Source organism: Rhopalosiphum maidis, chromosome 4, assembly GCF_003676215.2.
Source record: "Rhopalosiphum maidis isolate BTI-1 chromosome 4, ASM367621v3, whole genome shotgun sequence".
Lineage (NCBI taxonomy): Eukaryota > Metazoa > Arthropoda > Insecta > Hemiptera > Aphididae > Rhopalosiphum > Rhopalosiphum maidis.
Window position 1 is genome coordinate 35,143,549 of NC_040880.1, and position 21,835 is coordinate 35,165,383.

At 25.1% G+C, this 21,835-nt stretch overlaps 4 protein-coding genes across 5 annotated transcripts; 3 read left to right on the forward strand and 1 right to left on the reverse strand.

The window, feature by feature from the left end:
* The first annotated feature begins 147 nt into the window (after positions 1-147).
* Positions 148-1,884, forward strand: LOC113550561 (trafficking protein particle complex subunit 3). Its single transcript, XM_026952484.1, has 4 exons — positions 148-310; positions 783-977; positions 1,058-1,240; positions 1,718-1,884. Exons 1-4 carry the CDS (start codon positions 272-274, stop codon positions 1,835-1,837), a joined length of 537 nt encoding a protein of 178 aa, XP_026808285.1. The 5' UTR covers positions 148-271; the 3' UTR covers positions 1,838-1,884.
* Positions 1,630-12,581, reverse strand: LOC113550559 (HIV Tat-specific factor 1 homolog). Its single transcript, XM_026952482.1, has 10 exons — positions 12,425-12,581; positions 12,092-12,328; positions 11,553-11,824; positions 10,628-10,835; positions 10,357-10,562; positions 3,100-3,272; positions 2,826-3,012; positions 2,242-2,378; positions 1,974-2,161; positions 1,630-1,853 (listed from the first exon to the last, which is right to left on the reverse strand). Exons 2-10 carry the CDS (start codon positions 12,303-12,305, stop codon positions 1,834-1,836), a joined length of 1,605 nt encoding a protein of 534 aa, XP_026808283.1. The 5' UTR covers positions 12,306-12,328; positions 12,425-12,581; the 3' UTR covers positions 1,630-1,833.
* Positions 7,152-9,522, forward strand: LOC113550562 (regenerating islet-derived protein 4-like). Its single transcript, XM_026952485.1, has 3 exons — positions 7,152-7,356; positions 7,426-7,641; positions 9,221-9,522. The coding sequence occupies exons 1-3, from the start codon at positions 7,299-7,301 to the stop codon at positions 9,475-9,477; spliced, it is 531 nt and encodes a 176-aa protein (XP_026808286.1). The 5' UTR covers positions 7,152-7,298; the 3' UTR covers positions 9,478-9,522.
* A 3,187-nt stretch (positions 12,582-15,768) lies between the features above and the next one.
* Positions 15,769-20,540, forward strand: LOC113548121 (persulfide dioxygenase ETHE1, mitochondrial). Of its 2 annotated transcripts, XM_026948809.1 has the most exons (7): positions 15,769-16,020; positions 16,322-16,477; positions 16,551-16,695; positions 16,783-16,968; positions 18,684-18,866; positions 19,240-19,356; positions 20,401-20,540. In XM_026948809.1, exons 2-7 carry the CDS (start codon positions 16,346-16,348, stop codon positions 20,460-20,462), a joined length of 825 nt encoding a protein of 274 aa, XP_026804610.1. In that variant the 5' UTR covers positions 15,769-16,020; positions 16,322-16,345; the 3' UTR covers positions 20,463-20,540. The 2 variants fall into 2 exon arrangements, with proteins under 2 accessions (XP_026804610.1, XP_026804611.1); XM_026948810.1 differs by lacking the exon at positions 15,769-16,020 and having other exon boundaries at positions 16,250-16,477.
* The last annotated feature ends 1,295 nt before the right edge of the window (positions 20,541-21,835 follow it).

Sequence of the window (21,835 nt, forward strand, 5' to 3'; positions counted from 1 at the left end):
TTGCATTTAAAAAAAAAACGTGAACGATTTAAAATTTGGATCTTTTGATGTTGTTTAGGTCTTTAGGCCATATCACAATTTAAGATACTATTATATTTTTATCATCGGTCATATTATCAATTATAAGTAACTGATAAAAGATTCTATAATCTTTAAAGAAAATTCAAGTTATTTGTGAATATTTAGAATTTTCTATACTGCGTTACTGCAACATTTATTTTGTGTGTAATTAAAAAAATTATAATCTTGTCTACGATTATCCACAATAACCATGTCTCGACAGAACACGAGATTAGACGTTAAGAAAGTTGTAAGTATTTGTTCCATTTAATACCAAATATTTTTATATCAAGTAACATTATACTGAGCTAACATCATTAAAATCGAATGTATTCAACGACAATATACCCCAATATCAGTAAACTATCTACAATTATACAGACGAGTGACTTTCCCAGTTTTTATTCTACTTGTTAAAATTTATTTTTGACTTATTCTATGGTTTTTTTTATAATACTGATAAAATATATTATAATCAATATTACCATCTTATTATACATTTTTGAGATTTAGAAATATTTATTATTTTTTTTTAAATGTTGTACTCATACAAATGAAATGTTTCACAGAAAACTTTACCAATAGTAAATATATCTTAGGTATATCTATTATTATATTATTTATTTATACTTAATACTATTATAGATAGATACTATAATTCTTTTATTTTTGTATAGTAAGTACATCCTATTTATTTCAATTAATTCATAAATTATTTTCAGAACTCCGAGTTATTTACTTTAACTTATGGAGCCATAGTGTCGCAATTAATGAAAGACTATGAAAACGTTGAGGATGTAAATAAACAGTTAGATCGAATGGGTTATAATATTGGAGTACGAATGGTTGAAGATTTTTTAGCACGTACTAATGCTGGAAGATGTTATGATTTAAGAGAAACTGCAGATAAAATTCAGGTTAGAATTGTGCATATATTATAAAACGTTTTTGTACCTAATTACTAGACTTTGAAGTGTTCATAATCTTTTTATTTTAGTATGCATTTAAAATGTATTTGGGTATAACTCCGGCTTTAACTAATTGGAGTGCTGCTGGAGATGAGTTTTCCTTAACATTTGACACTAATCCACTAACTGAGTTTGTGGAACTACCAGATAACTATCAAAATCTCAAATATAGCAATATACTTTGTGGAGCCTTGAGAGGATCATGTGAAATGGTATTTATGATATAATGTTTAAAATAAGCATGTGTGATATAATAAAATATTATCACAGGTTAGATTCTTGATGGCTAATTTTTATTACAAAAAATTAAATTTATTTAAATATATTTATTATTTAAGATAGTTGAAAAGATTTAATTAAATCAAAAATGTCTTGTATTAATCTTTTAAATATTTTAAATAATAAGTTCAATATCACAAAAATTATTTTATAACAGAGAAAAATACTACTTAGGATCTATTTAGAACACATTTCAAAATATCATTCTATACTAGAACTAGATAGTTATATAAAAAAGTTTTTCTTTTTATTATTATTCTATATAAAAATATGTCTTTAATATTATTCTCTAGCGCTTTTTTGTATTGGAATAAAAGTAAAATGTATGTTCTTACAATCTTTATTAATGTTTAAATAATTTTTATACATTCAAAATACAATAAAAGTATTTTAATTGATTGTTGTGTTAGGTCCAAATGGATGTGTCTTGTTGGTTTGTGCAAGATCAACTGAAAGGTGATTTGGCCACTGAATTGCGAATAAAGTTCAACAAAAGGTTAGAAGATGCTATACCTGCTGGAGAAGACTAATTTGACTTGGACTCATCTGTAAATTAAATAATTATTTTAATATATTATATTTTATTTTATTTTTTACCTTAATACTATCTCATAAATTTGTTATTATCTATAAATAATTATATATTATTTAATATTATATAAAAACCTTTATTTTCATTATTTATAGTCTGATTAGTTGATGGCATTTCATCATCACTTTCTCCGCCACTTTTTGTTTTTACTGAATCACTATCAGATTCATGAGCATCGTTCTTTTCAGTACTACCAGTGGCTAATAAATATGTCTCCCATTTCTTTAAACGTTCTTCAGTTTCTTCAGGTGTTTCAGTGACTCTAAATAGTAAAAAAATATTTAAATATAAATTATAATTAAAAATTAACTGTTTTTAATTATTTAAATTGATTATACACACTTGTATTTAGTTTTTCCATCCCATGTTTCAGCAGTTATTTTTCTTTGCCCAAACCACCTATTATTTAATAGTTGCACACAAGCATCAGCTGCTTCAGGTTCCTTAAAATTAATCTGAGCAACGCCCTCTGGATGTCTCTTTAAAAATAAATAGTATATAGTTAAGAATTATATCTACAACCTAAAAAGTTTGAAAATATTTCAGCAGTCTTATTTATTTGGTCTTAAATAGCCAATGACATATGCATCTAAGAATGTTTTACTTAATATTCCATATGTATGTTTAACATTCAAACCCTATTATCTATAGACGAGTCATTTGTGCGACAAAAAGAGTACATTTACTTTCTAGTTTCTATAAATTTAGACATCTTATACGATGTTATTTTTTTAAATTTAATATGATATATATCATGTATGAATGGAATATGCATATATTTAATTTAGGTTTGATAGAAGTATTATTAATATATTAAGTTAAATTCATATTGAAACTTGAGATGAGTTAACAATGTAAAATAGGTATTCACAAGAATTTAATTTAAAAAAAAACTGGTAATTTATTATAAATTATTGTATACTTACATCATATACAACTACTTTTTTCACTATACCACATTTTGAACATTCTTCCCTGAGATCTCTTTGATATTCTAAGAGTAATGAGACATCATTGTCAAATGTTTCTTTTTCGAATAGATTTTTAACGATTACAACATTTTCATGTTTTCCTCTTCCCCCGATGATTTTATCAGGCCTCCAATCAAATAGCCTTAAGGAAAACAGATAATTTATTATACGAACATAATATATCATTTATAGTAGATTATTGTTTATAATAGTGAAATTGAAAAGTTACTTTTCTTGAATTTTTTTTATCTTTTCTTTATCTTTTCGTTTTTTCTTTTTTGGTTTTAATGATGGGTCATATTTTTCTCCACGCATTGTAAATTTTGCTTTTTCCACATGGATCTCTTTTTCCCGAAATATGTAACCATCTAACAACTTTAATGCTAGATCTACTGATTCTTTCTAAAAATAAAAAACAAATAATAACAGTAAAAATCATAATCGTAAAATCCACTTTTATTTAATAGTTGAACAACGTGTTTTCGTCCTATACATAATTCTATAACTTATAATTTATAAATAACGTCATTGGAATTTAAACTTTATAAGGTCGACTTGATGAGTTTGACATATTATTTTCTGTCAATACTCAATAGGTAATGGACGCTTATGATGCCATCGTGCATAAACGTAATAATTCATGATGTATGAATTATGACTAACACAAGAACTAGTCTAACATAGTGCATAACCTCATTACCTCATACCATGCATATATTGATGGATGATTGATAGAAATATTTATTGTAAACTGTAGACCTTAGACGTACCATTGAGGTCCTAAATAAAATAAAAGAAAAAAATCGTCCTTGTCATCCTATATACATCCCACGTAGCCTGTAATAATGTAATATGTTATTACTAATAACTTATTTATTCGTCAAATGGACTTAACGGGGAAACTTTAAAATATTTAGTTAAAATTAGGTAAATACTTAAAAAGTTAATAATTAAAATTCCGTTGTTTTGAAAATCGAAATAAAGCTGAATACAAGAACGTGACAATTTATTTCAACACGAGTTTTCCCTCACCACAAAAATAGAACTCTACTGAATTATAATAATATGATAATTTATATCATCGTAATAGGCATATAGGTACTACTAATTGATAAGTATTAGTGGTATAACATTTACTTATTAAAGGTTTAAAATATTTACGTATTCGTGCAAGTGCAAAACGTTGCATTCGTTGCAGTACATTTTTTTAAATTTTTAACGCTTCATTCTTATTTTACTGTAGTCCGTAAGTCTGAAACTATTCACAATTTATAATGTATAATAACAATTAATAGTACCCAGGCGCCGGATCCAAGGGGCGATAGATCTCCCCCCCCCCCCCCCGTAGACTCGGCCACACAGGTGAATTCTAAGACATTTGCATACTCATTATTTCTCAAACTCAAATGTATAATGATATAAGTGTATTTGTTCTGTGAAGTTACAATTTAAAACTTTAAAAGTAAAAAAAATGAGTACCGATATATTTTATCCTATTTTATACACGAGTCACAACAATGTGTATATGTACGAATATGAAATATAACTATATATTTTTTAAGACACGCTCATCGTCACTCACACACCCATAATTACATGTTAAACAAATATATATATATATACATTAATTGCTATGTAGTAATAATAATTTCCAAGATGTTTCAATTGATGCAATAACAACTATAATATTATAAACATAAAAACATTTTATTTTCAATAGCTATGGTAGAATAAAAACAAAATGACTTCATAAAACCAATTCGAGCTCTTGAAAAAAAAAAGGAAAATAGTCAGCATTAAGTGATCAATTATGTAATTCAAAATTATGGCTAAAAACAAAATAAAAATGTCTAATTTGTTTTTGGGTAGAGGGACGCAATAACTGTGATTTGTTAAGGCACCAACTAAACCTAAATATGGTCATGGGTATACTCTCTATACTTCTATAGGTTATGGAATACATTAACACATCACATATTGACATTGTACAGTACAAATTATTTGTACATCCAGACAATCACTCTATAACGCTCAGAAGTGATGAACTGATGAACAAAAAGAGACAAGGAATGTTCAATTCTTTGTCCATCAGTCTGTTCTACACAACCTACCCAATTAATTCGGGACAAGAAACGGGTTAGGTAAACTGAATTTGCGTTAATTTATGTACATTTTCAAAAGCAGTAATTTGAGTCTCACTGTCTCAGGGAAAACAAGGTAATAGATAAGTTGGGTCTTGACTATATATATTATTTATATCATATTATTATCTGGAAAATGCATTAACTTAATAATTACTGATTGCATTGACATTATTATACTCTTGATATTGAAGTCACTAATTCCTACTCATTGGCATCTGTAGTTCAAGTGAAATGGCGTAGAATAGTGTATAAGTAGGTACACCAGTACACGTATAATACTATTTACTATTAATACTGTAAAATGTGTAGAATAATTTGAAAATAAAATTAATTGCTAAATAAAAATAATAAAATTCGGATAATTAAATCACTTACTACTTTTTTTTCGAAATAAAATTAATCGAGAAAAGAACATTTGAGATTGATAAAATTGTACATAGGCGGAAACATAAAGTTTTTCTTAAATACCTCTAAAACGTATGGCAAATCTTTATTAAAACCTATTAATGTAATCAACATTCAACTTGGCTTTTTACAGTATTTTAATGTTTGCGCCTCACAGAATTTAAGTATAAATTCCATTATTTGCGCAAATGCAATTATAACTTTTACATTTAATAGCAAGGTACGAAATAACAATAAACACAAAAGCTTTTGAGGAGTGGTAATTTAGATTAAAACAGTTTAACAATGTATAGTTTTTAATGATAATAATTATTTCAGGAAGGGCGTTAACATGCAAATTATATTGGTTTTTTTTTAGGAGTGTCTTGGGGGGAAAATGTCTGAGAATCTAAAGCGACTGTTATTGGTAAATATTAAACATTTAATATTATAACATATTTACATAAGTAATATAATATGTAGGTATTTATGAAAAACCAACGATATAATAATAAAAATATATTTAGCAATTACGCAAGTAATTGTAAAACTATAATAAAAAACAAAAAAAAAATGTTATTTTAAATTTATAAAATAGGATGGTAGTAAGGTACAATCGATGTTCGATTTAATCTGTGTTTCAATACAATTCTTAATAAAAAAATTAAAAACAGATTACTTCTTCAACTTAAACATTATAAATAATAGTTAGTTAAGTGAAGTACATATAATAATATGTTTAAGATATTATTTTTTTATAGTAAAAATTCGATAATATTAAATATTGGTATCGATGAAATAATGACTAATTATAGTTAAAAAAAATAAAACAACTATTTTCAATGTCATGTTATTAAAATTAATAAATATCTATAGTTATAAGAGCATACAAAATAATACCTACAACAATCGTTAACCATTAATTTTTTTTATGTATTTATTTAATAGGCGATATATATTTTTATATAAAAAAATGCGTATAAGTGCTTAAAATTGTAAATTAGTATGATAATAAATTTTAAAAATAAAATGCCGGCTTCTGTTTTTTATTTTACTCTTTTTTTTATGAATAATTAATATCAATCAGCATTTACAAAAATAGTGTATTTAAATTTAATTAAGTTGATTAATTAAATTAACATATAATAACAAGTTAAAGATAGAAATAATACTGAAAAGGTATATAAATAAAGAAGAACAGTTAATTTAATCCTAGGTAAGAAATTGTGGGTTGTTGTAAGTAATTGACATCATGGTTTTATATAAACACTTATCTACATTTAAATTTTTTATTTAAAAAAAAAAAAAAACAAAAATTTCGAAAATACAAAAAATATTTCTAAATCTTGGAAAATAAAGATTTAATCTATACAAATACAATACACGGGGCTCGATTTAAAGGGAGGAGCTAACCAGGGCACTTGCCCCGGAAGTCTTGATCGGAGGGCGCCAAATTACTAAATAAGTTAATATATCAACAATTATAGACATAATAGAGGAAGGATGAATTATATGAGAACGCTAATTTTATAATTTGCATCAGGTAAAAAATATAATAGATCCGCCACTGTTAATACATATGAGATATGTAATAGAAATTACCACTAATTAAAAATATAAAATAAACATAATTATATAAGTTTCAGTATCTACCAAACATAACTAGTTTATAAGTATTATTATTATTTTTTTTAATATAAATCAATATTTACTGAAATTCATAGCGCGATGTTTTATAATTTAATTGGCTGGATGATCTAAACACGCCCGAAGGTTGAATAATGAATAAAAAACCGTAATACTGGGAAGTCCATGGAAATATTTTAGTATTAAAGTGTAACTGATCTCGTAAAGAACAACGTTTCTTAAAATTTTTTTTTTACTTTTTTTCAAACTAAAAATGAATTTTAAAATATTAGCCGAGTTAAAAATTGTTTTTCTTTATTTAATAATGATTGGTAGGTTCAAATAAAATAAAAACAATTGACATATTTTTTATAACAAGGATACATTTCATTTTTTTTCAGTTACATGTTATATATGTGAATCAAAATTGGTGTACAATTGTCAAAAAGGATTTTCAAAATTTGGAAGTAACTGTTATTATTTAAGTAAGGAAACTGTAACGTGGCAAGAAGCTTTTTTTGAATGCAAATATTTGGCAAAAGGAAGTAAACTTGTTGTGCTTGCTAAAGAAGTGGAGGATCATAATATTCGAAAGTTTTTAAAATATAGAAGAAATGGTAATTATTTTTAAATACCAAATATAGGTACATAGGTATGTAATTTTCAGAAACTAAAGTACTTGTACATTACCGTCATTACTTATAGCACTACTCACTATATCAACAAAATAATCTGTATTTTCTCTATATACAATAATATGAATTTATTAAAAAAATTATATTATTTATCAGTTTAATTTTATTTAAATAGACTATTTAAGACAATTCTAAAATAACTTTAATAATAAATAATAAATAGCTTTAAAAATATATATATTTTAATTGTTCTAATTATAATAGTACACATAAAAATGTGTATATAGTTACATACATTTAAAATTAATCATTATACGGAGCAAATAATATATATAGATTTATTATTTTTTTATTATACTAATTAAGAATTTAAAAATAATATATATAATATGTAGTGAAAACTGAGATCTTTCAAAATTAATATATATTTATTATTTACAAATTTATAAATTTTTTATCATTAATCATCAAAAATACTGTAAAAAATTGTAAAATAAAAAGTATACTCTTAAAACTAAAATACCAAAAACTATGCAAAACTATACGCAATTGATTTTTTTTTTTCAGTGTTTCATAGTGTAATTCTTAGCTTACTAAGCAATAAATCTAATAACCCTTAAAAACATGCAAATACCATAATTTCCAAATCCTATTTTTTACTAAATAAGAAAGGCTGACTATTAAATACAAATTAAGTTAAGTATAATATTATGCTTATACATCACATAAATAGGTTATAATGTCAACATATCATATTCATAATAACACTTATCCTATGAAAAGCCAGGTTAGTTTGCTATAAAGTATTATTATACAGTGTTTTACAGAAAGAACAACTAACTGGTGTAATAACTTTTATTCTAATCAGTTTATTTATTTATTGATATTTTTTAATTTTTAATAAGAACAAGAAATATGTATTATTACTAGGAATGGGCAGTATTAAGATACTGTAATTTGTATTGTGTACATGATATTCATAGGCTGGAACTATACATAAACATTAAATAACAATGCTGCTGCATTGTGAGAATTGTATCGAAATATATGAATTGATGTAACTTGTCTTAATGATAACTATGAATGCTTACTATTATAGAATATACAGTATAAACCAACATATAATAACAAAATAATACTGTAGTATAAACTTTAATGGGGTAGACTATATGTACTAAACTATAGTTACCTTATTATAAAATGCAATAACTCTGTTAATAGCACATAATATGAAATTTGTATAATATTATAAGGGCATGGTTATAAAAATTAATTATATAATTAATACATCTAGATAATAAACTGGTTTTCATTTTATTGATTGATAAATTAATAATATTAGATATTTAGATATAAGCTATTTGCGCTCTTCCTCGGTTATTAATTATTAAATAATTAGTTTATCATAATTGTCAGTTATTTCTTTTACAAGCTATTAATTATACTGAATTAAGGTTAAACACTGAAATAGTATTATATATGAAAATAAAGAAACAAACTTTAAAATTATTTTAAATTTTAATTCAAACTAATCTTAACATTTTTATATTGGTTAATTTAGAAACAAAAGAAAGATGGATAGGTGGCATTTATGATTGGAGCCAAGACCAATGGAAATGGGCCACATCAGGACGTAAAATTCGATACAATAGAATTGAAACAATACAACATTTAGACAATGACAGAAATGATCAATGGCAGTGTTTATCACTAAATCCAAATAATGATTATGCATGGAATGCACAAAGTTGCTTACAAAAAAAAAACTTTATATGTGAAGCTAAACCTCAACCAGAATGTATAAACATTACAGTTTAAGAGCAAATATAATATTCATTCAAAAAAAAAATATAATAACATTTTAAACCCAGTTGATAAATATTATTAAATTATTTAAGAATATTTGAAATATTTCCTATTTATAATTAAAGTTATACAACTATTATTTAACAAATTTTAAAATTATATACTCACATTGAAAGTCAGTATATGAAATCAAAACTTAATTTCAAGAAAAAATAAATATCGACATATTGTAATACAAATTATTAGAACCTAATAAGTATAGAGCACAAATCTAAGTAATTTTAATATCAGCTTTTGCTAGGAGGTTACCAAATGTTTATTTATAGTATGGACAAATGTTTACTGACCTGATAATTATAATTTATAATTTATAAAATTAAATAAAGTATTAATAAGTTACATGGTTAAATAAAAAAATAAAATAATAATATAATACCTATGGTTCCAATAACATTTCTAAGATGTAAAAATCATCAAGTAGTATATAAATAGTGCACATATTTATCTGTAACACTGGGATATAAAATGTATGTCTTCAATAATAAAACAATAACCTTAAAATATTGGACATAATTTTGTAGCTAAGTAAAATAAACAATAAAATACTAATAAGCTAATCCTTAAGTACAAATAATTTGTACAATACATTTAAATAAAGTTGTATAGATTTAATAACCAATAAAAAAGAACTAAACAAATATATGTATTTTAACTTTTAGCTAAAAAAAAATAATTAATCAATGCTTAAAAATTACAAAAATAGCAATATATAAAAGAACCAGTTTTAACACTATTTATTTAAAATAAATAATTGAGTTTATTAAAATATATTAACGATTAAATTTGCAATCATATTATTAGTAATATTATTATAACAAATACTTATAATACCTTTATGTATGTGCATAGAGCGTCTCCTTTAAGAATGTCTGTGCCTCGCTCAGTATAAAGCTTAATTTTCATTTGACCACTGTCGATATCTTTCATGATCAATCCACATTTTTGCATTAAATCAATAAATTCCTGTTCAGTTATATCTAATGGCAAATTTGAGACATATACTTTTGTATTATGCTCTTCGTCAATCTCAAACCAATCTACAAATTAGTTAAAAAAAAAAAATCATTTTCTTGAAATTTAAAAAAAAAAAGTATTAATTTACTTGGTTCAGAAGGTTGCGGGAGTTTCCTTTTTTCAGGTTCAGATTTTACACCAGAAGCATTCAAGGTAGATTCAGATTTATTTTCTTTACTTTGAGCTCCAATAGTATTTGTTTTCAATGTGTCCGTACTATTTATGCTTATAGCAGAATTATCATTTGAATTAAATCCATAACTCAGTTGATAATGGGCCATAAAGTCATCATCAATCTAAAACAATATTAAATACTACAATTTATCAAAATGTTAATAAATGTTAAATATACACAATAATTTACAATTCTTATAATTTATTCATATTGCAGTTATCAATAACATCTTATTTTAGATTCTGATCAATTTAATGAATGAATTGATTTTACAATGTATTTTTTAGGAATTTATTTAATAATTATAATTTGTATATTTTAAAGAGCAATTCTTTTAATAATTGACTATTTAAAATTAAAATACGGTAAATGGATTAAACTATTTTTTTTTATGAGTTTTAGCATTTACATTTTTTAAACCTACCTAATAAATAATAATCTAATAATCATTAAATCTTTTATTCTCTTATAAATAAGTAGACAGTTCAATAAATCTTAATGTTTTCTTATTTATGAAATTGTCAATTATTATTATACAAGCCTTTCCTATAAATCCATTGATTGTGCTGAATCAATTATGCATACTCTATAGTCTGGTTATATCTAGTATATTATAACTATTTCATTATCGATACAAATGAATCTTATAAGAAAACCTTATCTAGGAGTTGTATTATAGATTTTTTAATAAATAAATTTAGCCATTTAGTGGTCTGAGAATGACGTTGAGTCCCTCACAAGTCTGTATTCTATACATTTTAAACATATAAACCAAATTAGCTGATTAGAGCTCGCGAGAATACGCAATGTAGTAAAAATAATAATCATTATAATGCACCTTAGGAAACCAAGCATTTTTCTCTCTGTCCCAAATATAAACTGTTCCATCAGCTGGATCAGTATAAGTTTGGGTTATACCATCATGCCCATACTTTCCTTTGGTCATATCTTGCCGCTTTTCTGTACGCTGAATTCTTCCTTTTTCATCATCATCATCAAATTCTTCTCCGTCATTAATATCATCAAAGGTTTTTTCTTCTACCAAACTTATAGTTTCTTTTTTTTGAACTTCCCATTTATTAGACTTTAGATCCCACAAATAAGAAACATCTAAAATAATAATTTATCTATAAATAATCATTAAATTATTTTACCTGTGAAATTAAATAATAGTTAAAGTAACGGGATACATGTAATTTACTGTGTATATCTCTTTTTGTAACTGACAAAAACAACAACAAATTTTTGTTTAGATATTGGATTTGAAGCTATTTAAATTATTTCATGTTATTTAACGACAATTTAAAATTTAAAGATTTTGAAATAGTGATTGGTAAACTTCATTTATTGCTTAATATATATACAGAAAGTAATTACTTGTTTGTTTATCAGTATATTTGTATGTTTTAAAAATTTCATCATATTCGTAGTTTTCAAAGCCTTTTTCAGCCCAAGTTTTTTTTTCCTTATTCCAAGTATATTCTTTTTTAGTACTTGGATCTGTGTAAAAACATACTCCATCTATATATTTATAGTTACTGTCGTCGGAGTTTGGAATATCTGGTGGAACTGATGTTGAGACGGAATCCATATTGATAAAATTAACTACACGTCCTAAAATAAAAACAATAAAAAAATAAGAATTAAATAAATATTTAACCTCGATTATAAAAAAACACTGAATGGAGAATTTAAATATCCAATACTTACAAACTACCATGTTAAAAAGCATCAAAGTACCAATGTATTACAAATACAATCGGGTGCCTATATAGTATATACAAAATCATATCATGATAACAATTTTATTTTTTAATTATTACATTATACACGGTATACACAACCGTGATTATATCACTAAACCGTATGCAATTGTTGGACAAAATGAAGTGCATGAAGTTAGAAATTAACCATGCCATTGATAAGGAAATCTTGATAACCGGTTCGTATAATAAGTTGCCTATGGTATATCTGTTATCCAAATTTTATTAAATTTTATTCAAACTATTCGATTAATAGTCTAGTGAGCGCGACAGAGCGCTACATAATTTATAAAACAAATTATACCCCCCTAATTTATCATTGTATGTAATATTATATTGTATTTTAAATTTATTTTGTACAAATAATGTATACATAGTAAATAGTTATAACTAAAGTCATGTGTTGTTTTTTGCTTCATTATATTATCTGTGTTCGTGAAGAAGCCCGCTTTCTTTTTCTTTTGCAGCAGTGATTAAAAAAAATTGTTCTTTGAAGCAGTATTTAATATTTTATTTTATTTTTAATTTATGAAAATTTTAAATTTTCATATAATAAGTGAACTTTCTCAAAGGTTATACTTAAAACTATTTATTTTAAAGTATAATGCTTTCTTAGGCCGAGATAATAATAACAGTTACTAGTTAGTCCCCAATTCCCATGGCGAAAATCCTTTAAAAGTCGCTTAAAGGTGTTTTTCAAAAAACTTCGGATTTAATAAATCTTGCAATATAATCCATCTGGGAAATTAAGTTGGTACCGGATTGGTTGCGGTCACCACTGACATCACTTAAATAAAAATAAAAATAATAATTAATAAACTGAATTTAAAATTTAAGATTGCTTACTGTATTATTACCAGCAAATAATTTTTAATTGATATTTCTAGAAAAAAAAAATAATTAAAACTTCTTATGCCTAAAAATTATAGAAGGCTGCGTAGAAGGTAAAAATACTAGAGGAAGACCTGCACGAATGGAGCATATGCAACAAATATTAAAGGTCTAAGGGTGTAATTCAAACGAACAGCTGTGGACAACTTTGAGAAACTTTAGCATACCCGACAAATTAGTGAGACTAATCCAAATGTGTAATGAATAAACCTATTGCAAAGTGCGTTTCTTAGGAGAATTATCCATAAGGTTTGAATGTAAAACTGGTCTGAGACAGTGCGATGCACTATCGCCAGTATTATTTAACCTAGCCCTGGAAAAGGTAGTACGAAATATAACAGACCTGAAAGAAATGGACGTAATAGGGACACATACACTGCTTGCTTATGCAGACGATATTATCATATTAGGAGAATCTAAACACGATGTCGAGGAGAGAGCAAGAAAACTAATAATGTCCAGCAGTAGTATGGGACTAGTCATAAACGAGAATATCACCAAATATATGGTGATAACTAGGAACGCAACGACGAAGGGTAATCACTAATCTCTGCGTAGGAGATCAACGATTATTCGTTACACCAAAAATATAAAATTAATTTTGTCAAAAATTAGATTAGAAAAATCCCTGGTTCCTTAATTTTTTTTTTCATGATAATAAAAAAAGTACTGGGAATTTTAAAACGTGTACACATTTACACAAAAATACAAAATAAACACATCATTGTAAAATAAATACATTCATTGCTCCACTTGGTCCACTCAGAAACTATAATGTAAATCATTCAAAAAACTAATAAGTAACATACTTAAAATATTATAACGATTAATATAATATTGGTTTTACACTTAATATTGTATATATAGGTAATATATACATATCTACTGCTCGGTGACTTTTTTAAACCTAAATAAAATTTCTTACACGAGATTATTATAATTGTAAATTAGATTATAATTCGGTTATAGGTATTTTAGAATTCGCAATACAAATAATATAATTAACAAAACTTAAATTATTAAAGATAAATAGGTAAGTTAGTTTTTCATATCTTAAATTTTTAATACCACTTAAAAATAGTTCAAATAAGTACGATACTTGAGATTTCATATTTTTTAGACCTATGTTAACATACATTTATCTTTAGTTAACAATCAATATTAGCATAATATTACCTATAAATTATAATATAATATAACTTATAAGTAATAACCAATAGGTTATTATAATAATGTTATGACTTATACCTATAACCTATACATTACTTGATAATATGATACTACCTTTAATATTATTAACTATTACATTGTAAACTGATGAATAGTGATTACACTAATTACTAATTAGTCATGCTAAATAGCAATTTCCGATGGTGGATAAAAATATTAAAATAAATTAGATTTATTTAATTCATACCTATACCCTATAGCCGTCTAGAAATATTATGATTTACGACTTATGAGCTACATTAGAGGACGTCTCATCCGCATGTGCTGTCTCCGTCTTACACACGTACTACATGGACAAAACGCGTTTACGCAGTCTGAGTAGAAAGTACAGAACTACTAGAACTCGCTCAATTTTGGTTCCAGAGTAAATATACCTATTATAAAATTAAAAGATGACAATATTTTGTAGGGCAAGACGATGAGTTTAAAAAAAAAAAATTGAAATTTCAAAAAGTTAAATGTTATTTAAAAATGTTGAAATTTTTGCTATTTTTAAACAATGTAGGTAATGAACATAATATTGGGAATAATGGAAAAAACTCATAGTCTTGACCTCAAAAATATTGTCATCTTTTAATTTTATAATAGGTATATTTACTCTAGAACAAAAATTGAGCGAGTTCTACTCAGACTGCGTAAACGTGTTTTGTCTATGCCGTATTACGTATTTATATGTGTAAGACGGAGATAATTGATGCGGGTACGACATCCTCTTAGCTATAAAGCATAATATTAAAACTGTCTATATATTTTTAATTTTCATTGGCCCTTATATAGACATATTATTATGTAGATATTTTAAATGTAGATAAATTTTAATAATATTTTATAAATTTACAATCATAAAAAAATAAAATATATATAAATCAAAAAGTTTCCCGCCATAAGTAAAAACCAAAAAATGATATCTAAACAAACAACAGATTACAAATGTATGGTTATTTTTTTGAGTTCTTAACTTGTTTCTTTATAGTCCGATGTTTGTACTTTGTAATGATTGCATTATAATAATTACTTTAGTTTTAACTATTTAATTTATTATTCATTAATCAATTGGAATTGAAATTTTCATAGTTGGTTGCTTGTTAATTTATGTAATTTTATTATATAATTTCCTAATTTGAACTAATATGTTTTCTTATATTATAAATATTATAATATAAAACATTACTTAAATTGTTTAATAACTACTATATTATTATGACTACAGATAGTATATTTACTACAGTCTACAGGTGTTTTGTATTGTTGCCATAGTAAATACTGATCGGACATGATTTCTTTTTTATATAATCTAACGGATAGATTAATTACATATAATGATGAAAAAAATAAGATTGACAACAATCACAGCTTGAAGACAATAATGTTAAAATATATATGAATACCAAAGAAATCATTAATTTGGAACAGCCTGAAAAAGTATAAACTTCTATTTATCTAACACCTTATTTATTACTTATATTAGTATAATTATATAATAATACTTTATTAATTTGTTAGAGTAAGGTAGGTACACATATATTTTAATTATTATATTTTGGTCAAAGAGGATTTTAACACAGAATACATATGAATTAGCAATAATGATAAAATTTGTCCTTGGCCTTATGTATCATATAATATGATTATTCTTTATCTATTATAGTTGGCACTTTGACATGTTAGTCATTTTTGTATACTAAAACTAACCGGTCACTAACACTAATTATTTATTTTTTAGAAATAATATTTCTCTAATGGAATTATGATAGCAGCTAATTCTATAAGCCAACTTTTTAGACAACATCCTAATCGTGGAAATTTGTTTCGTGGATTTTCAAAAGCATCCATGATGAATGACTGTAGACTTGCTCAAGATACATTTGTATTAAGACAGGTTATTTCTGTTTTTATAATTATTTTTATAAACATTTTATACTTACGATTATTTTGGTTTTTATTTCTTATAGTTATTTGATAAAGAATCTTGGACATATACATATCTATTGGCTGATTATGTAGCAAAAGAAGCAATAATTATTGATCCAGTTATCGAACAGGTGAACCGTGATCATTCAATACTTAAGCGACTTGGTTTGAATCTTTTATACTGTGGTATGTATTTTTTCTATTTTCTTAAATATATTTATCGATTTCAAGCTTGAATTATTGTGTTTAATATACAGGATAATTTTGTTTTAGCCAATACTCATGTACATGCTGATCATGTGACTGGAACGGGTGAATTGAAGAAATTAATACCGACATGTGAAAGTATTATTTCTCTATGTAGTGGAGCTCAAGCAGATAAATATGTGAAATCAGGAGATGAAATACAGTTTGGAAGATACTCTGTTGAAGTTAGACAAACTCCAGGACATACTAATGGTAAATATTTAATGACATTTTGTATTATAAAATTGTTATATAACTTTGTTATATTATCTATAACTTTTAAGAGGACGCTATACCCGCATCTGTTGTCTCTGTCTTATACACGTGTAACATAGTTAAAAACTGTTTTGCGCTGGACAATTTTTCTCCCTTGATATTTTAATCAAAACAACCAAAATTATAAATCCCACTGGAAAGAACTTTACCTGTGTTGTAGCGTTTTAATTTTTTTTGATAACATGAATGCAATTAAAGTTATAGGTTTGAGAACTTAAGGTTTTTTTCATTTAATTACTAAAAATTATTATTTACCACTATCAAAAAAACTAAAATGCTTCAACACAGGTAAAGTTTTTCTTAATTCGATTTAAAATTTTGGTAATTTTTATATAAATATCGAGGGAGTAAAGTTATCTTGCACAAAACAGTTTTTAACTATGTTACACGTGTATATGACAGAGACAACACATGCGGGTATAGCATTCTCTTAATGAGTTCATTTTACTGAATTACTATCATTAGTACTTGGTACTTACTTATTATAATGATAGTGTTTCAAGAGTAGCTTTACTATTCTTTTTACTTGAAACATCATTTCATTTTTCATTTTTCATTATTTTAGACTTAACAGTTTCATTTATGCTTAATTTTATCATTTTTATATATTAGTAGGTATAATAGATTAGAGATAAAAAGACCAAACTCCATTCACAAAAAACGTCCGGAAAAAAAATGTGCAGTTAAACTGACACATACAGTACCACATGAGTACCACTCATGTGGACAATTTAGTAATTCAATTATATTTTTTAGATTTTTGAAGTAAATATTTAATACTTTTGATCGTGACCCATAGTAAATTTTTTGAGTGTTAAGATTACAAATTCTTGCATATGTCCACGATATTACTTTTAGTTGTATTAATTGAGACAAAAAATATTAAGTATTAGATTTTTTATAAAAAGGGCTGTAAGGGGTTGGAATAGGGAATGGTAAGTACTCAAATTATTTTAAATCAAACATATTGTTAAATTAATGAAATAATACTGAGTAATGTGCAATTTATTGAATCAAATGTATTATATATATTACCTTTTCCTGAGGGATGAATCAAAAAGCACTCTTAAGGGGGCCATGAACTCTGTAATTAATTCCTATAACATTTATTTAGGAGGTTTTTAACAACTGTATAAAGTAAACCTTGTCAATAGTATGAAAGTTAGGATTGATAATTAACTTTCCAATATAGATAAATGGTCTTATAATTTTTTTATTAAAAATGTACAATTTGTATAATTTATATTTTATTTAAAAATTGTACCCTAAGAACAAGGTTCTTGAATGCAATTTATATATATTTAAATGCTGCTACAAAATATTTTGTGTCTTGCATATGATATGTAAACAAAAAATATTAAAAAATTCAAAACTTGTATTGAAAATTATATTAACCTTTTTATTTATAAATAAATAATAATGCTTATAATTTTTAAATAATTTTCATAGTTTTTTAAGTTACATGATAACGGTATATTACCTTTAGTCATAGTTTATCTATGTATAGGCTAAATATAATTTGATTACCATTTTGTTTACTTATTACTTTACAAATTCTTTATTTTAATTTGATTTTATGTGATAAAATTAATACTATGTATTTTATACTAACTTAAATTAGTAATCTTAATCATGTTTCTTATCATATTTAGGTTGTGTTACATTTGTTTGTCACGATGAAGCAATAGCATTCACTGGAGATTGCTTATTGATTGGTGGTTGTGGACGTACTGATTTTCAAGAAGGAGATGCCGAAACTTTATACACTTCTATTCATGAACAAATATTTTCATTACCTGATTATTATAAAGTGTATCCTGCACATGATTATACGGGTATGTTTTGAAAATAGTTTTGTATATTTTTAATGTAAAGATTGTAAAGATAAACTATTGTACTTTACACTATAAATTAATATTTGTATTTTAAAGAGGTGTAATAAACTTGACATTAATTAAACTCAGTATACAATTTATTATGCATACATTCTTGTATCTTGTGAAAATAATTTCAATTTCATAATTAGGTATTAGAATATTATTTTTACTTAGTAGATACTTACAATGGTATACAAATAAATAAATATATTATTTTACTAAAATTAGGGTGGTAGTCTGCTATTCATTAAAATAAAAATGTAACAGTAAGTGTCATAAATTCCATAGTATTAATATTATAATAGATACCTATGTTAAATATTTATTTTAGGTCAAACCGTTTCAACAATTGGAGAAGAAAAGACTTATAATCCACGTCTCTCAAAGTCTTTAGATGAATTTATTGAAGTGATGAACAATTTAAAGTTAGATTACCCTAAAAAAATTGGTTAGTATTAAATATGTTATACAGTGTGTTTACGCCACAAAATACCACTAAATATTTCAGTTGAATGACCTTGTTTTGAAATGGGGTTTTCATGGAATAAAAATGAGTAATGAAGTATTTTTCAGACAAATTTCAAATTGTAAAGCCTTTTGGTATGCACATGTTCAATACAGCTTACTTTATTTCTAAATTATAACACAATTTTGTTCTATAGAGTATTTTTTTAAATAATTTTTGCATCAAAAGTTTATTTTTTATTTACAAAATTGGCAAATGCAATTTTATATTTAAATATAAATAATAACTTATTTTTGACAACATTTTAACTATGTTCAATTTATTCTTAAAAATCTTTTAAATATCTCCAATATTGTTAAATAACTGTTTTTAGATAAATTAGACATAAACAAACACTTATTTGTTTTTGTAATTTACTTTCATTTTTCCATCTATACTTAACCATCATTAGCTAAATAATGAAGGTAATAAAAATAATAAAAATTTACACATTCTATAAATTTGACATTAAGAATTATTTATTTGTATTTATTAGTTTTTATTACTTAACAAATTGTTCATAGTTTTTGCTTTGATGTTCCAAACACTTTAAAATTTCTATCGATGTAGTAATATTTATTTGATTTTCTCCCTAATTATGAAAACAAATATGTATTTTTGTGTATCATTTCTACAGTTATTTAATAATATCAGATATTTTATTTCAATTTTTAAATAGAATTTGAACGTCATTAAAATATTGTAAAAACAGATTATTCATAAATTTCATTTAAAAAAATACTTTACCCAAATCTATAGAACAAAGTGGTGTTGTTATTTATTACAATTAAGTTGTTTTTTGTATTGTGTATGCGCATACCAAAATGGTTACAAAGTTGAAATTTGTCTGAAAATGCATATTTCGATACTTGGTTTTCATTCTCCAAAAATTCTATTTCAATACAGCCCTTGTATTTAACTGAAATATTTAGTGGACAATTCTAAGCACTAAATTGTATATGATATGTGATATTATTTTATTTTCAGATATTGCTTTACCAATCAATTTGAAATGTGGTATTCAAGACGAGTTAAAGAACAATGATTGACAATTTTATTTTACTATGATGATATAAACAATTTAAAATGTTATACTATTGAAAATTAAATAATTAATATTTAAAATATTTCTGTTTTATTAAATATTTTTTTCAAAATTATTTTCCATTTAAAATTTACATGTTCAATATTTATGTTTAGTAACTTATTCTACCATACCAGAAACCAAATGTATAAAAAACAAATGCATTATTCAACCTTTTATACATTTCATACAAATTTAGTAATTTAAATGAACCCTATTTATGCGCAAAAATATTTTTTTCTTTTTGTATTCAGAAAATTATATTATTCTTTAAAATGAAGGTGTTTTCCTTTAAATAGTCATAATCTTCTTCTTCTTTTGACTTAAAACCGTGCCACTAAGTACAAATCTTGCCATCTGTCCCTGTCCTCTGCAGCTTCTCTCCATCTGATTCCTGGTCCTATCGTGTTTTTATATCCTTTTTTACAAGGTCTTTTACCTATGGGTTCTTCCTTTATTACCTGTCTAACTAAAGATCTTTGCTTATGCCTGCATCCCCCCCATATGAGTCTTCTTTTTGTGATCTTTACTATTATATAACTCTTTGAAACTGCATTTGGAGTTTATAATTATGCAATTTTCTACATTTATTTAACTGTCAAAGACTAGTCCATATATTTTTCTTGAGATTCCTCTCAAATACCCTTAATCTCTGTTCTTTGGCTTTCCTAAATGCCCACGTCCCAGAACCGTGTAGGACAATAGTCATATACATTCTTATTTTTAAATTTTTAGAGAGGGTCCTAGATTTTAGTAATTTTTCTAATCCGTAGTATCCCTTGTTAGCTAGTTGGTATTTCCGACAACACCTCTGTCAAACAGAGTGTGTCTTAAATTCATTATCTTGAGTAATAATTGATCCTAGATATTTAAATTTTGATACTTTTTTAAATGTATGTCCTTCTAACTAAATATATTGTTCTAGATCTAGATCATAATTTCTGTTACTTCGGCTGACAATTAAGTATTTTGTCTTATCGTAGTTAACGGTTAATCCCACTTTCTCCGTGGCCTTAATAAGTTTTTTTCCCAGACTTTTTATCGTCTCGATATTATCTCTAAAAGAGCGATATCGTCCGCTTATGCTAAGAGTCCTATTTTATCTGTCCCAGCTCAATTCCTTCCGAAACGTTCATTTATCGTACTATTTTCCAGTATGTACCAGGTTAAACAACACTGCATCCCCTTGTCGAAGATCTGTTATCACTCTCACGGGCTGTGATGTTATGTTTACTATCTAAGGTATCTTAACCTTTATATCCATCTGATTGATGCTGGCTCCAATGAGATCTATTATTAATCATAATATGCTATTGAATCCTAAGTATAAAGCATGGA